We start from the raw sequence: 16,891 nt of genomic DNA on the forward strand, positions 1-16,891 counted from the left end.
TTATGCAAAGATATACTTCTTTACTTTGGATGTTTTCAGTTCTGCCGTGAATACTTCCAGTCTTAAAAGCTCTCTGATATGAAAGGGCATAATGATTTCTGTGAGCCATTAATGTTCACTTTGAGTAGATAAAACACTCAATGCCACTAAAGGCTAATATGTGATTCTTAAAGGAATGAAAGTGGAGGGGAAAAAGTGTGTTACTGTTATCACATAAGCCACTAAAAGCCTTTACCTATATGCATTAAACATAGGATAGAGGATAGTTCTGGTCCATATAACTGTAGCCTATCCTCTTTTGTAAAGCGGCGAACTCAGCATGTGCTGCAACACTGAGATAAGCATGTGTGAGTGTGTCACCATATCGTTATTATGCAGTTATACTTCGGCTATAGTGGTCCCTGCAGCAGTCTAAATTTAGAGCACATGGCCACACGAAAGGTTGTGTGAGGTTATGAGGTAGGCAGGCTCACTAGCTTGCTAGTGAATGTATCGGCTTATGTGTGCAGGCTTTGATGGTTTCACAATCACATCACAGTGTTCATGGTTACTTTAATTACCAACTGAAAACTGAGTCGGATGGTGATCACTTTCACAATAGGCTATGAGTCTCATCTAATATGTTAATGTGTTCAGCGTTTGTCAGTAGAGTATTTTTGCTCTAACAACCACATGCAGACAGGCTGACCCAATGACCATATTTCCGTGCTTGCAGGGGGAGGAGGAACACGGGTACCTCTATCAATGTTTTTGTAGACCACGTGACGTGTGTTTACATCCTCTCAGCTGTTCTTCTTTCCTCCACTTGGCCCGCCGTAAGGAACCGATCACAGATCAGCTGTGTTGTACAACACAGACAGAGACAGTACACTGAGTCCGTTGTTGTTGTCACTTGAACGTTTTCTGTCTGTGGACGTTTTTTTTGTCAACTGAACCACTTCATCCATCTATCTATACGGAGTTGATGCGAGACAGACAGTGCGACACACACACACCGCGTTGTATCGTAAGTGATGTCTTTCAAATTGGTGTTTGATGCCGACTTTAAAGTAAATGTTTTTGTTTTTTGTTAAGTTTTTGAGGCGTGCCATAAATGTATTGCTTTGTTGGTGTTGTTTACAACACGTTAAATTGAACGCGTGTCTTTTATAGACGAGACACGAGTGTAATTCGTAGACAGGTTGTTATCTAACGCCGTTTCCAACCTGCTTTGTCTGTGTTGACGGTGGTGATGATGGCGCACACAGGCCCGCACAGCACACACACAGGCTAATGTTAGCCAGCTTTAAAGGGATCATTATAGCATCCGTCGCACGAGCCCAATTGCTCTTTACAAATTACATGGTAAATATAACTGGAGGGGGGGGGGGGGGGACAACTGCGTCGATACTTTCCCCATAACCCACAGTTAAAAGTACGTCATTTTTTTGTCGAGCGAAAGGCTCGTACGACGAAGTATAAACGCATACTATATATAATCGTAATTTAAGTCAAATGCATAACGTTGGATTGCGGTATTCTTTAAGATTACCGGACGAATAAATGATCCACTGGACCACTTTTGTCCACTTTGACGCTCAGCGCGCGAGCTTCGTTGGGTGCAGGTTTTTGTTGTTTTCGTCAACTTTGAGCGTTAATAACACGATCCTGGTGGAGTTTTATAACAACATCACCCTTAAGCTGGATGTCTGCCATGGCGTGTTTGTTATTGTGACCTGGCATGAACCGCAGGATTGTGAATGTAATGTGTAGCGATATGTCAGCAGTCAAGAAGACCCAACAGACCTGTTCAACTGCTGCTGCTAAAAGAAAACCTCGTCGCACTCACTGCAGGCACAGCAATTGTTTCTGTTGTTGGGCTTGGGGGGGGGGTGGGGGACAAAAACACAGCTTGTAAAGCTCACACTTCTGTCAATATCTCTCAATTTATGATCGGTGGGGGTGAGTTGGCAAGTTCTAGACGATATGATTGTGTACATACGCTTTATACGGCCATAGCGTGCGTTTCATGAAACCCCTAGCTGTTATTGTTTTGTTCTCATCACATCACACGCAGTGGAACTGGGAAGAAGCAGCTCTGTCAGCTCAGCGTTGCGATTGGTTGAAGAGCTCCACTCTTGTGTGGCAACTGCAGCACATGACCTGCTGACAAGATGATTGGTTTCGTAAACTGTCAGTCATGCTGAGAAATGAAGAAACATCTGCTAAAGCCAATACATTACAGTATATATACTGTAATGCAGTGTTGGGTCAATATCACTTAGGAGAGTAATATGTTACTTATTACTTATTACACCTTAGAATAAGTAATAATGTTACATTACTTATTACTTGAAATGAAGATATATTAGCCTACATATTATATTACTTTTGCGCCCCCCACAGCCTAAACAATCTGTTTAGTCAGCTTCTTTTAGAACTGAATCCAATTGTTTTGAATAATAATATTAAGAAGAAGAGTCACACATCACCCTAAAAGGCTATACAATAAAGCAGCAATCTCTCTCAACCTTTTAAATGGCCAACAAAACAAAAAAGTAATATGTAATATGTGCTAATTTTACAAAGTAAATGGGTATAATGTTACTGTTTTGTCAGAGTAATACCTTACTTTACTCGTTACTGGGAAAAGTAATAATATTACAGTAATATACAGTGGTGGAAAGGTACTGTACTTGAGTACAATGTTGAGGTATTTGTACTTTACTTGAGTATTTCCAATATCCAATACTTTTACTTCTACTCCACTACATCTCAGAGCCAAAAGTTTTACTTTTACTTCACTTTTATTTCACTACAATTATTATTATTTAATTTTGATTAGAAAACATACATTAACCACTTGACTTCAACCCTATACATTTCAGCCATATGAAAATAGCCGATCTACAAGCTCACAATGCGTCGCGATCTGCTATTTTCAATAGATTTTGTACACATTTTTAACTTGTGAAATGGCACATTCTGCACAATGAGTACTTTTAGTACTTTAAGTACATTTGAATGCCGGTACTTTTGTACTTTTACTCAAGTACATTTTCAATTCTGTACTTTTACTTGTAACGAAGTAGTTCTAAATTGCAGTATTGGTACTTTTACTTAAGTAAAACAATTGAGTACTTTTTCCACCACTGGTAATGTATTACTAGTAACTAGTTACTGCCCAACACTGCTGTAATGTGCATGGCAACACACGTGTGGATACTCTCCACACTTGTGTTGCCATGCACTGTAGAAATTTCCCTTCTCCGTTTCCGTCTTACTGCTAAATATAGCTAAATATTTACTGCTAAAAATCAACAGTGTGGCCTGCCTGGACCTGTAGTCTACTTATGCAAGCCATAACAGCAAACATCACTTCAGTTGTGCCAACATTAATGGTGCAGTGAAATGGAAATGGTGGGCATTTTGTTTTGAAGTTTCAGCTTGAAACGCTGGCTCTGAAGTTTCTGAACCAATCAGAGCGTTGCATCCCTCCAGGCTATGGGCACCCTGGGCAAGACCTACGCTGAAAAGACTATCAGCGGAAGTTGCGGGATTTTAGCGGAAGTATTGCCCAAGGAAATTACGTTGATGCTTTACAAATCAGTTTACATTCTCCGCGAATGAAACAAGTGTTGTGATTGGTCGGGAAAATATCGTATCCGGGGGAAATACATTTGACGGATGTTCCGGAGGATACATCCGCCGATAGCTTCTCTGTCTTACATTGTGACCAGGCTTTACTTTTCGCAGATAAGTAAGCCTGGGACCGATGCTCGGCTATGGGAGAGGAAGTCTCTCACGTGCAGTGTCGTTTGTAAACAAAGTGACAGAGACGTGGGGCAAAGCCAGGGGATCATTTCTAACCTATACACAACCTATATACATATTTTAGCGTGATGATTACGTTTAAAACGAGTAATACACTGTTTGGATGTCATCTTGAATGAGATTAAAAACAGAGTAGTTCTTTAATCAAAACCAGCTTTGTTGGAGGACAATGAAGCTTGGGAATCAAACTCGTGAGCTTCATTTTTATTGGCTTTTATTGATGTGGGCCTCGACACGTCAGGAAGTAATTAAAAAATATTTTTATGGACTTTTAATATAAAAACACACAATGAGAATTTGCCAATGTTTTGGGCATCCATTGTTGGGTATGCCCATATGATGACCACGGATATGGTCTAAAAGTGTCATGAGGTCATGCCCAGGAGACAACAGATTGAGTTTCAGCAGTGTAGTATGCACCTTATTGCATTTCCCAGGGATCTGTTACAAGTTTAGGCAGCAGCAGGCTTGCTCAATGAGCTGTCCCCAGCGCAGTCACTCTAGGCATGGCATGTATGCTCATTCTAAATACACAGTATATCTAGGGGGTCAACCTAGGCCATCCTAGTTTAGAATGGAGCGACGTTTCTGTGTCAAGCTGCAGCTACGGTCCCCACATGAACTTCTTTTGGGGGGGTCGCAGACGGAAAAGGTTGAGAAGCACTGACCTAGCAAGTTGTTAATTGGCATGAGGTGAGCATGAGTAATGACCTCTGTGGGTTATCATTGGTAAAACTGTATTGCAATTCCCAGAAGCAATTTACTTGTAAAATACATTTCCTGACCTATTTTGCTGACTTGTATTTTTCAACTGAAAACTCAAAGGAACTAGCCTTTGTATTACACTACATAGATGGCAGGGGGATGGCAGGGGGGGCGGCACCACCACTACACTACAATGTCACCCCTGAGTTTAATCTTTATTAGCTGAGTCAGATGTGGAGATGCTGAGGAGGCAGGAAGAAAAAAAATCAAGAGTCACCTCCCACTGCTGCTGCATCTCTCATTCAAGGTTTTACAGATTAGCCCATGCCTATTCATCATCAAACTCTGGACTGTTTGTCAGATCATTCTGTACGAGTCTTTGGAATGTTCCTCTCGTTTGCCGTAGAGGGTTCTATAGCAAAGTGTGGATCAATAATTTATACGCTCCCCAGTTAATCAGAATCCCATTGGTGCGTTGTCGGAAAGGTTACCGTGGTGACTGATTAGAAACACAACAGAGAGACGGTGAGAGTTAGGCTTTGAGTCGTCGTGTTAAATTGATTACGGAGTATTCTCTAGTCTAGACGGCACCTTCACTTACTGAGTCACCACGAATAACGTCATTCAGCCAGATCTCATTTGAATTAATTTATTTAATGTATTAATAGGTGCCGGTCGGCACTGTCTCATCTGAATTCATTAATTACATACCTTCATTTCCATTTTGTGGGGCGGAATGACAAAGGTCATATCGTTTATGCTCTTTCAAAGTGACTGTTTACATTTAGTCACACTGAAGCTCTGGTGACTTTTCACTTTGAGGAGTGACATCCCAGAAGGTGCTACAAGGTTTATTACAATTCTATCTGGAGCCGCAAAATATGTTTGCTTTAATAAAGCAAACTTATTACATTTTATTGTTTGCCAATTTCTCAAAGCATATCAAGTATACTGTACCAGTAAGCCAGCAGCATTGGTGGTGAAAACAAACATTCTTCTATTTTCCTTCATTAAATGTAATTCTATCTGGTGTATAGGCAACATTGTTTTGCAATATCAAAATGAAAGAATAACTTTATGCCTACTACAAGTTCAATAATAAATTATGATTAAATGTAAAAGAAAAGAAAAGAAAATTAAAACCTCTTATTCCTTTTCTCATACTTCTTTTCCGTAGCAACTGGGAGCCACAGGAGAGGGCCTATAAGAGCCACATGTGGCTCTAGAGCCGCAGGTTGCCTAACCCTGGGCTATATATTTACAATTTATTGCCACGCATTTATTTCACTAAATACTGGTACTGACTGACAGTCTGACACCACGCAGCAGAAGGCAGACACCAAAGCACTGTACTACCGAAGCATTTTCCTTCACCAGCGAGTGGTCCAAGTCCAACCCCAGGGCTTGACATTAAGTGCATTTCCCATTCACTTGTCCGGGCACAAAAGTCACTTGTCCGGAAGCACGAGCACACAAATACATTTTAAATCAACTAACTGTTAGTTGGTTTTGGTGAATACAATATGTATTAGATGAATATTCTCAGTTAATAGCCCTATAATGTCTGTAATCTTACATGCATTTCATGTATTCCAAATACACAGCCATAGATACTGTAGATGGGTCCTATGCGCGCACTGCAGAATGACACAGTTACGGCGGTTTGAAAATCCTCCTTTCAACTGCTTATATATATTTGCAATCCCATAGTTGGAACGGTGGGGCGTTGCTATAGGAACCGGACCAACGTCAAAGGCTTCCGTAGGCATCAACCATTATATAGTATAGTATAGGACTATACGTTGGGGTACGTATATATATGGACTTGAGATATGACGCCACCTAGCGTCGACGTACGTATAGACCGATTCCGTAGCTGGTCTCATGGTCACAGCCTACGTATTTCCTGTAGGCGGACTCGACGTAGCTGCGGGGATAAAACCCTCACCAGGTGCACCTCTTCCACTACAGTGAACGGCAGAGTGACTGATGTTAGTTTGCCTCAAACTTTACTCCTTTACCTGCTTTTTTTTACTAACACTAACATTACAAAGATGCCCAGAACATCGAGATGAACCTGTGTAGTTTATGGCTGCTCCAACAGTAGTGGCAACATAAAAAATAAAATAAAACGGAATGTCTAATATCCACCGCGGTGGCTGAGACCAGAGCCATTGAGTAATGGTTGAGACGAAGCAGTGAAAGATACATAATGCCAGTGTACTTTATACCTCATACTTTAAATGCTTAGTATGAGGTATAAAATACAGCAGCCTTGTGTTCATAAAACAGAAAGATTTGGTATTGGGTAAGACTGGCGATATGTATCTTTCCCTGCTTCGTCTAATTTAAATTTGTCACCTTGAAATGGTTTTGGTGAAATATTAAGTAGTTCCGGTCATTTTGTGGGGGGCACAGGGGGCCACGCATTAAAAGTAAATTAATTTGTATTGTTGACCTATTTCTAAAATAATAGCGCAACTTTAGTTCAACTTTGACCCCTCTATCACATGGAACTATTTCTTGGGCGTAGTGACACAAAAAGCATAGCTCCGTGTAATAGAGGGGACAAAAATAAAAGAAAGTTGCACTAATATTTTATTCGTTTTTTATTTTATTTTTATTATTATTATTACTTAACCCTGAACAACCTGACAAGCCTTAAGGGCAAGTCCTGAACCTAAACAGTTGGATCATTCCAAAGTTACAAAAGTTAATTTTTCTCTTTCTCCCTCACCCACAACTTCCAAAACACTGGTTTAGGGACTTTAATTTTTTTACATTATATATTTAGTTTATATTTATATTTAATTATTTCAAGATATGAAAAAAATGACAGTTTTCATGAATTAAAAAGAAATACAACAAACATAATACATAATAATACTAGATTAAGATGGCTACAATATAACTGGTTGATGCGCACTTACATAACACCAGCTAAATTACATCAGTTCAATGAAAATATTCCAGACATTTGTGAGCAGTCAAAGTGCACACTTTTTCCACTGTATGTGGGAATGCAGTGATATTGTGGTATTCTGGAGTGCGATCTTACAAATCATTTATAGAATGCTAGATGTAAGGATATACCCAATTGGATCCAGAACTCTGCATTTTGGGGTTGTAACCCTGCAACGCTGGTCATATCAAGGAATAAACAAATTATTATAGACAATATAGGCACAATATAGGCACAATTTAAGATGGAAAAATATTCAGAGACCACAAGCGAGCCAAATAAAAAAAAGTGAAATGTATGATAGGGGTCTGCGCTGATGCATCTTATCTGTGTTGACTTACTTTCATTCTCATTTCTCTGCTTATTATGTACTGACTTCTGTGTCTGGTTTCTTTTGTTGTTTAGTTTAGTTTTTTCTTTTCTTTTTGCTCCTGGGCAAAATTTCATGAATTTCAGTTGTTTTGTCACATCTTGCAACTTTGTGAAAAAAAAATAATAATAATAATAATATTGTTTAAAATGTAATAAATAAATAAATTCAATGATTTATTTATTTACTAATTTGATGAAAAATCTAAGAAATTCCATACAAATGTTTAAGAAGTAGTGAAAATGGCAGATCTACAAGCTCACAACGTGGTGTGAAGCGGCAAGTTGTGAGCTTGTAGATCTGCTATTTTCACTAGTTTGGGTCCCGGGGGAAAACACCTAATCTCTCTTTTGGGTCTCGAGCTAAAAAGTTTGGGAACCACTGATTTAGAGTATTATTTTGATTCAAATCTGCTACTGTTGCCAGTGCCACTGTAAAGTCAGAACTTTATAGTCCAGGTAGCGAGGCCTGAGCTGCCACAGGACCAATCCGAGGGCTGATCAGGCTCCAAGCCAGGCCCTCCTCAGTACGGCAACACATTAGGGACACGTCACTCATCATCTGCAGGGGACAGAAGAAACTAGATAAAGTGCCAATCGGCACAGGTCTCCACCAGGATTCTTCCTCAGCCTAGTGGGAATATGCGTGCACAGTTTCATCGCAATGGGACGCTGCCGAGTTGTGGCCATTTGCTACTCCTGAAAACTGTAGGAGCCAATCGTGGCCAATCAGGATGGAATATGAGAAATCAAACAAACCTGTGTTGATCACATGACTATGGAGATCATGTGTACCGATTTGCGTGAAATTTGGATAAAATCTGAAGGAGTAATAATAGAAAATGTGTTTTACATATGTGGGCCTCCTGGTGGCGCTATAAAGAGCAGATGTGAAAAATTCCAGACAAAGGTTTTTCCTTGGCCTCTAGGGAGTTGGCATACAAAGTGATCCACAGATTCGTGCAGTTAGAGGTTAAAACACTTTTCTGCCAGTTATAGCGCCACCTTGAGGCTGAGTTGAAATTGTTCATGTGGCATTTCGTCCTCGGCCTAGTGGGAATGTGGGTGCACAATTTCAAGGAAATCACGCGATGTGTTCATGATTTGCAGCATTTTGTTTGAAACTGAGCACTCCTGTGAACTTTGGAAGCCAATCTTAACCAATCAGGATGGAGTCTGAGAAATCTGAAAGACCGGTTTCGTTGAATGGCTGTAGAGAGACTGTGTACCAATTTGCGTGATGTTTGGACAAAATCTGTAGGTGTACTGTGCAAAAAGTTGTTTTGCACAAAGCGGCCTCCTGGTGGCGCTATAACAGGCCGTTCTGGAAAGTTTGGGGCAGAGGTTCATCGTTGGCATCCAGGGAGTGTGTGTGCAAAATTTGGCATCGACCGGGTTAACGGTGGCCGAGATTAGCTACTAACGGACGGACACACACACACGGACGGACACACGGACGGAGTGCAAAACATACTCTCCCCACATGCCTTCGGCCTGGTGGAGACAACAACCAGTACCAGGCAACATAATAGGCACTCCTCCTATAACCTAGTACAGCTAAGCAAGCCTGCCAATAAATATATATAGATGTGATAGCATCAGCTCTATATATATATATACAATTGCTTCGTCAGGTGCCTTTGATAAATGTTTTTTTGAGTGGTGCAACCACTCCAAGGAACAGCAATGTCCGTGTTCCCGTGTTCGTCTATTTGTTGGTCATGCACCTATGTGACGTTAATGAGCACCAGTATGTACCAGTAGGGGCGCTGTAGTATTGCACTGTTGCCTGCTAATGAGAGAGAGAGAGAGAGAGAGAGGGGGGGGGAGTTGCACCACTCGGTTCACACAGATGTGATTTATTTGTGATAAATAAAGCAATAGTCTGAAAGGAAGGTTGAACTTCCTTCCGGTACTTGATTTACCATTTTATTTTGTTACCAACATACTAAGCCAAAGTTGGGCAAGAACACTCCTGTGGAGATGTGCCAACACCCTCCTGATATACTGTAGGTCTGTACAGATGCTGTATGCTTTGAGGTTTATAATTCTAACTAGTGTATTATTGTTTCTCTCTCAGTTCCCTAGTTCACCGGTCTTAACCATGATCTGAACCGACAAAGGAGAAACCCCCGTAGCATCCTTCAACCATTTGATTAATATCCATGCCATTCTAAAGACGACACTGCATCTCTCGGAAGTCCTTTTTTTTTTACACCATGGGGGGAGCTGTGAGTGCTGGGGAGGACAACGATGACCTGATCGACAACCTCAAGGAGGCTCAGTATATTCGTACAGACAAAGTGGAGCAGGCCTTCCGGGCCATAGACCGCGGCGACTACTATCTGGAGGACTACCGGGACAATGCCTACAAAGATCTAGCGTGGAAGCACGGCAACATCCACCTGTCCGCCCCGTGCATATACTCTGAGGTGATGGAGGCACTCAAACTGCAGCCAGGACTAGCGTTCCTTAATCTTGGCAGTGGAACTGGCTACTTGAGCACAATGGTTGGCCTCATCGTAGGTAGGTGTAATGTCACATATGGTTTCTGCTATATCAATGTAAAGTGGCTTGCACAGACATTTAGAGGGGCAGGTGCTCAAGTGAAAAAAAGGGCACCTTGTGCAGCGCGTGGAACCGGCTTGGTTGCCTTAACCCATTTTGGGGCGGGAACCCATTTTGGTATGCTTTAGCTATTGAAAAATAGCAGATCTACAAGCTCATAGCGCTACGAGCTAGTACAGGTCTGCTATTATTTTTATTATCGAAGAACCACTGACATAGAAACATAGCTTTGGGGGCCTAAATAATATAGTAGACGTGTTTTTTATCAAGATTTGATCAATATCACCATGGTCCACACACTACAAATTAATTCTTTTCTTTTTTAAGAGCACATTGCCAAAAGGGCAGGGGGTGCTCCAGCACCCCCTAGTGTCTATCTGTGCACGCCACTGTCTATGTATGAAGGTTGAGATATTTTAGAGAGAATCTAGGTAAGCAAAGCTACTACTGTATTATTACAGTTTGATTCTAGTATAGTTATACGTTTTGACACCGATAATACTGCAAGAAGCGGTGCTGAAACAAACAAATAAAAACGGTTGTAAACAAAATATTGTTTTGGTTTTTTGCTCTTTTCTAGGGCCTTTCGGTGTGAACCATGGGGTTGAACTCCACAACGACGTGGTTGAATATGCCAGGGAGAAACTGGAGGACTTCATTAAGAACAGTGACAGCTTTGATAAGTGAGAAAATGCTTCATCAAATACCACAAATGTTGCACTTTACAGAGGATGTAATGATGCGTGTATTATTCATTCAACAAAATTAAGCACTATAGATTTGCATGTCAATTTATCTGTTGCTTTTCTTTGCTTGGAGGCTTTCTCTTTACAAATGGCATATCTTTTTTAAGTATTTAATTCAGCTTGTTTGTTTCAAATGACTCAAAACTGTGATGATTAGATAAAGAAAAGATATTTTACCATGTTTATCTGATGCAGGTTTTCTTTTTATTCTCCACTTGTCACTGTAGGTTTGAATTCTGTGAGCCAGTCTTTGTGGTTGGAAATTGCCTCGAAATCTCGACGGATAGTCACCAATATGATCGCATCTATTGCGGGGCAGGAGTGCAGAAGGACCATGAAAACTACATGAAAGTGCTGCTCAACATTGGGGGCATACTGGTGATGCCCATAGAGGATCAGGTAAGCAGTGCGAAGCATGGGAAGAACATAGAATAAATCGTTGCTATACATTATAATGGCTGTGACTGAGGAATTGCTTGGAGAGGTCCAGACTCCAGATTCTAGCCACCTCATGGGGCATCTTATTTTGAGGCTCTATAAATGCGATGTGGAAGATACAGACACAGTGGGTGTTTCACTCTAATGCTCAGGGAGGGGAACCACTCCCCAACTGGACATATGATCAGAATGACCACTGTGTGAATATGGTCCATTGAGAACCATTTCCCTGTCCTCAGCGTCAAACAGTGTCAGGTTTCAAAACTAGATTTTTCCACCATTCAGTATTTTCTTCAAAACACTTTTGCTTTACTACTCCTGGAGATGTTGTCCCAAACTCACACAAATTGCTACATATTGTCTCGTGTGATAAATATGTATCATTTAGATTTTTTATTTCACTAGAGTTTGGGCATGCCCATCCAAGCGATTATGTCTGAGACATACTGTCAGGGCCCTTGTCTGTCTTTGTCCCTTTTGTGCAAAGACAACATTTTGAGATCTCTGTATCTGTCTGTCTACCTGTGTCCCTTTTATGCCCATATATGGTGATCCCTGTGTCTGTCAGTACATGACCCTTTTATGCCCAATTGCCAATCTACGGAGGTCCTTGATGTCATCAGTACATATATTGGATTGTCCATATGGACTCCATCTATGGGCATATTGGTTGGATCGGTGGTTCTACGAATACAAGAACGCTCGCCCCAAAACATGCTCGCCCCTTATGGGAACTCTTTATATGGTTAAGACTGAGTCATGGTGACATGAGCGTGATGTCAGAGGTCCGCCCGTGATGTCATTGGCCAGTCCAATGGTGGCTCTCCTACATAGACTTTTATTGAGAATGGGGACAACCAACTGGGACAAGTCCTGGACCGGAAGTAGGCAGAAATACATTGGACTCAGGCAACAGCCCAGCTTTAATGATCTTAAATCCCTTTATTTTAGATTGTTTTGTAGTAATAGTACAACATAAACATTAAAGATACTTTAGTTGTTACTGTACAATACTTTAAAACAGTTGTCATGTTGCACACATGGTTAAATAGCTCTTATTTGCACCGCCCTCGTTGAAAACAATGCATTTCCAACTCCAGCTTGTCTCAGTTCAGGCTGCATGAACAGCGCTCGAGCGCTCGGTTTCTGCCCCCTCAATATCGTAACTCTTCTATTAGATGGCTCTGGGTTAGACATACCTCTCCACCAATAGTTTTCATATTATGATAAAACATTGTTTTAAAAAAAATTATGTCACGCACATATTTTTCCAGTGCATATGACAGGCCTTGTTAAGGTCTGTTTCCAAAAATGAACCAGTATTTCATGTGTAAAGTCCATGATATTTACATATTGGAATGAATGAGCCTGGTTGGAAAGTGTCCAACACATGGGGAGAGGGCGGGGCTTAGCTAAAGGTCTATTCAGAATGGACAAAAACAGTACTTTGGAATGGATGACCTCATACCAAGGATTTGTTTTTTGTGGCTTTCGCCTTTCATTTTATATATTTTATGGAGGGACAGACAGTAGGCTGACAGGAAATGGGGAGGGAGATGGTGGGGGAAGACATGCAATAAAGGCCGTCCTGATCGGGAGTCGAACCCACGGCACACTGCCAGACTGGTTTACCAGCCAAGGTGCCTGGACCGCTGAGCCACGGCCCAGGCCATACCGAGGATTTATGATGGGACTATTCAATTTAGACTACCATCCCTCAGTACTAATGCCATGCAAACATTTTAAAATTCAACGGCAATACATTGGACCGCTGCAGGCAATATGAAGAATGACACAGTGAAAAAGGCTTGGCCTGCATAACTTCTAATCTTAGGTAACATTCACATACATTTATAGAGCCGCAAATAGCTCTGGATTATCAGTTTTGTAAGGTCACTGGATGGGTATAATAGTATAAAAATAATAATAGAACAGAACATCTTGGGGAGACTGTAGGGGAGGTGAGAGGACATGTATAACATACTGGCAAGCTGATAACATGCTGGTAATATGCCAGAAAGAAGCCTAAAACCTTGGACAAAGAGATTTGGGGCCATGGTTTGTGGAAATCTTTGACGGCTCAAGAAACAATTGAGCCGAACTGAAGCATTGAAGCTGTTGCAGTACATCATCTCAGTTTGCCATTTAAAAGTGGCACTGGTGGTGTATTATAATAATAATAATATTAACTTTATTATATAGCACCTTTCTAGGCATGAGCCACAAAGTGCTGCACAAGATGGACAGGATAATAATTTAAAAAATCACAAGAAAAATAAGGAAAATAAGATGATCTATCATAATAATCTGATGTTCATATGTAGTCAAGTGTTGCTGTTGATAGTATATGGTCAATTCTGTTTTGGTGTAGCTGACCCAGATAACCAGGACAGGCCAGTGCACTTGGGAGAGCAAAAACATCTTGGCTGTGTCCTTCGCCCCCCTGGTCCAGCAGAGCAGAGCAGACGGAGACAAGTCTGATGCCGTTCAACTGCGTGAGTTTTAAAACTCTCCTTCAAAAACATAAAAGTTTCCACATTTTTGCATTACTCTTTTTGAAGTGTAAATTAGCCATTATTTAGGAATAATTAGCACTTACTGAAAGTTGAGCGATATGATCTGTCGCTCGGACATAAAAGACCTGCCCTGCAGGTGGCTCACAATTCTGATTGTTCTTTTATTCTTCTTCTTCTTCTTCCTCTTAACGATTCTTCTTCTTGTTTGCCCCTATATTGACGCTGTGACACCTTGTGTCTTGCCCCTCAGCCCCGGTGACGGTCAGGGGTCTTCAGGACCTGTCCCGCATCTACATTCGTCGTACTCTCGTCGCCCTGGCCGAGGGGGAGGACAGTCGGGACAATAAGGGCCTCGTGCAGAGAGTTCCCCAGAAGCGCAAGCGCAGGCGCTGCCGGCGGCGACGCATCAGCACGTACGTTTTTGTGGGCAACCAGCTGATACCGCAGACCGTGGAGAGCGAGGAGGAGGAACAGACCGAGGACAAACACAGGGAGGAGGAAAACCACAAGGAGGTGGAGGAGGAGGAGGAGGAGCGAGACATTGGTGATATCGAAATCCTCAAGCAAGTCAATTTGTTGAGAGAACAGATAATGGCTCTGCCTTTGCCCGAGTCGCTCAAGGCATATCTGCTGTATTACAGGGAGAAATGACTTGATTTCACTTGATATCCATTCTATAATGGGTTCAGAGCCTGCTGAAATGCTTTTTCCTCGCCCTTTTCAGTGAAGATGTAGCATAATTTTCCATTTCTTTTTGATGGCAATGGAGAGAGACTTATAGATAAAATGTGATAACGATGTTATGACTATCAAGATAAAGTTGCTTTGATTGTTTATTTTGATTTAAGCTTTTGATTTGTATATATCAAAAATCTATAAAAGAAAAAAAATGATGTCTATGATGGGAAACCTTTCTGAAACCTGTCTTAAAGATTCCGATTTTATCTCAATGTTAATATTTCTGCAAGCGTTGCAGACCGAAAATTGTATAAACAACAAAGTTCTTATTATATTTGTTAAAAAATATATATGTTCACAAGAAAATGAGGAAGTTTACAGCACCTTTTCTAGCAGCTTTAACCTCACCATTGATATCTGATAATGTATGGATGCTGAATGAAGCACAAGGTAAAAAGAAAAAGGCTATTCCAGTCACATCCTTTCAATTACTTTAAAGCCATAGACTAAGAAATTGGGGTATAATCATTAACGAGGCAGGTCTTTCATTATCCTTACTACCCGTAACGTAAGAGATCAATGGGAGACAAGATTGGTTTATAATTCCTTCTGCGGGGCATCTTTGAGTATAAAAGAAATATTTCTGTAGGGAGCTTAGGCAATACTGTATGTTCATGTTTTATCTCACTTTTGTGCTTAATAATCTGGCATCGGGCTTTATACGAGTTTGGCAGTTTGATTTGGTAATTACATTTTATGGCCATGAATGCACATCCATTAGAAAGTACACCACCCCCTTTTCTTTTTGCTGACATGCATAAGAGTTTAATCACATCAGTGGTTAAAGTAAAGATGATTTGTTTTATATTCACTTTAGGTCATGCTAGGTCATTCTTTTTACAGATTAATTTAAAAATTTGTATCAAGTAAATTAATCTCCATTACGCGCAAACACACACTCGATCACTGGAAGTGATGTCCCAGGTGGTCGGTTCTTAAAGTCTTTTTTTGAACGAACATTTATGTAAAAAAATTTGATAAGACACACAGACGGTCATTAGACAAAATGACATTATACGGAGTGATGCAAAATGAGAATCATGGGGAGTTTTTAGTCTGGACTGCACAAGTGTCCCACTGAAGCACCTTATACTGCAGTCTTTAATTGTAAAAGAGGTGCCATCTTTTTGGGGCCCAATTTGTACTGTGGGCCTGACATGTAGCTCATGAGAATCAATTTACAATGTGCTTACAGAAGTCCTATGATCGTGATGGCTTTCAAGTGCCAATATACCCCCATCACATTGGGATTCTGTGAGTTTTGATTTGTCACAGTGAACTTGCCCAAATGATGGTATGCATTCCATTAAGAAAAATAGTATGCCACCTTTTATGTTTTAGGCTTTACAACTGTCAGAGTTTTCTACATCTTACTTTAAAAAAATAATTTAGTGTGTGTTCTGAAAGATCAGACAAATGTTTTTAAGATCGATTATATTCAGTATAAAATTGGTATGATTATATGGTTCTGTATAAGATATAATTTGCATTTGGTTTGTCGTAGCGCCATCTTTCTGTACTGTATCTTGACACTGACTGGGAAGTCTGTATATCACCAATCTCCACTGCTGTGTTGAATAGAGGAGACATAATTAGTGCTCAAGGTCTTCTTTTCCTTCTGGTGTTATGTAAAATATTTTTGTTTTAAACTGGGCTGTTTCTGTTGGTTATTGGTCATTGTGCGAGTGGTGCAACCACTCCAAGGAAGCAATGTCCGTGTTAACCTATGTGACTGTGTGTGTTAACCTATGTGACTATGAGTACCAGTAGGGGCGCTGTTGTACCAGAAACGGAGAGAGAGATAGTGCTGCACTATTGCCAGAGGGAGGGAGAGAGAGAGAGAGGGGGGAGAGAGAGGGGAGTTGCACCACTCAGTGTGGTGCAACTCCCCTCTCACACAGGTGTGATTTTCTTTTTTAATCTAATGCCGTTTCTCCCCAATTTACCAGACACAGATGCCACATTGAATGCAGTGCAACAATTTACTTAACTGTAATCTAGACATCAGCTACTGGGGGGGGGGGGGCACCTACATG

At 40.9% G+C, this 16,891-nt stretch overlaps 1 protein-coding gene across 1 annotated transcript; it reads left to right on the plus strand.

The window, feature by feature from the left end:
* Positions 1-818: 818 nt before the first annotated feature.
* Positions 819-16,504, plus strand: pcmtd1 (protein-L-isoaspartate (D-aspartate) O-methyltransferase domain containing 1). The gene is made up of 6 exons (XM_083781305.1): positions 819-1,006; positions 9,930-10,375; positions 10,998-11,100; positions 11,391-11,562; positions 13,973-14,096; positions 14,368-16,504. The coding sequence occupies exons 2-6, from the start codon at positions 10,069-10,071 to the stop codon at positions 14,766-14,768; spliced, it is 1,107 nt and encodes a 368-aa protein (XP_083637431.1). The 5' UTR covers positions 819-1,006; positions 9,930-10,068; the 3' UTR covers positions 14,769-16,504.
* Positions 16,505-16,891: the final 387 nt, after the last annotated feature.

Source organism: Protomyctophum parallelum (genome assembly GCF_964188405.1).
Source record: "Protomyctophum parallelum genome assembly, chromosome: 14".
Taxonomy (NCBI): Eukaryota; Metazoa; Chordata; class Actinopteri; order Myctophiformes; family Myctophidae; genus Protomyctophum; species Protomyctophum parallelum.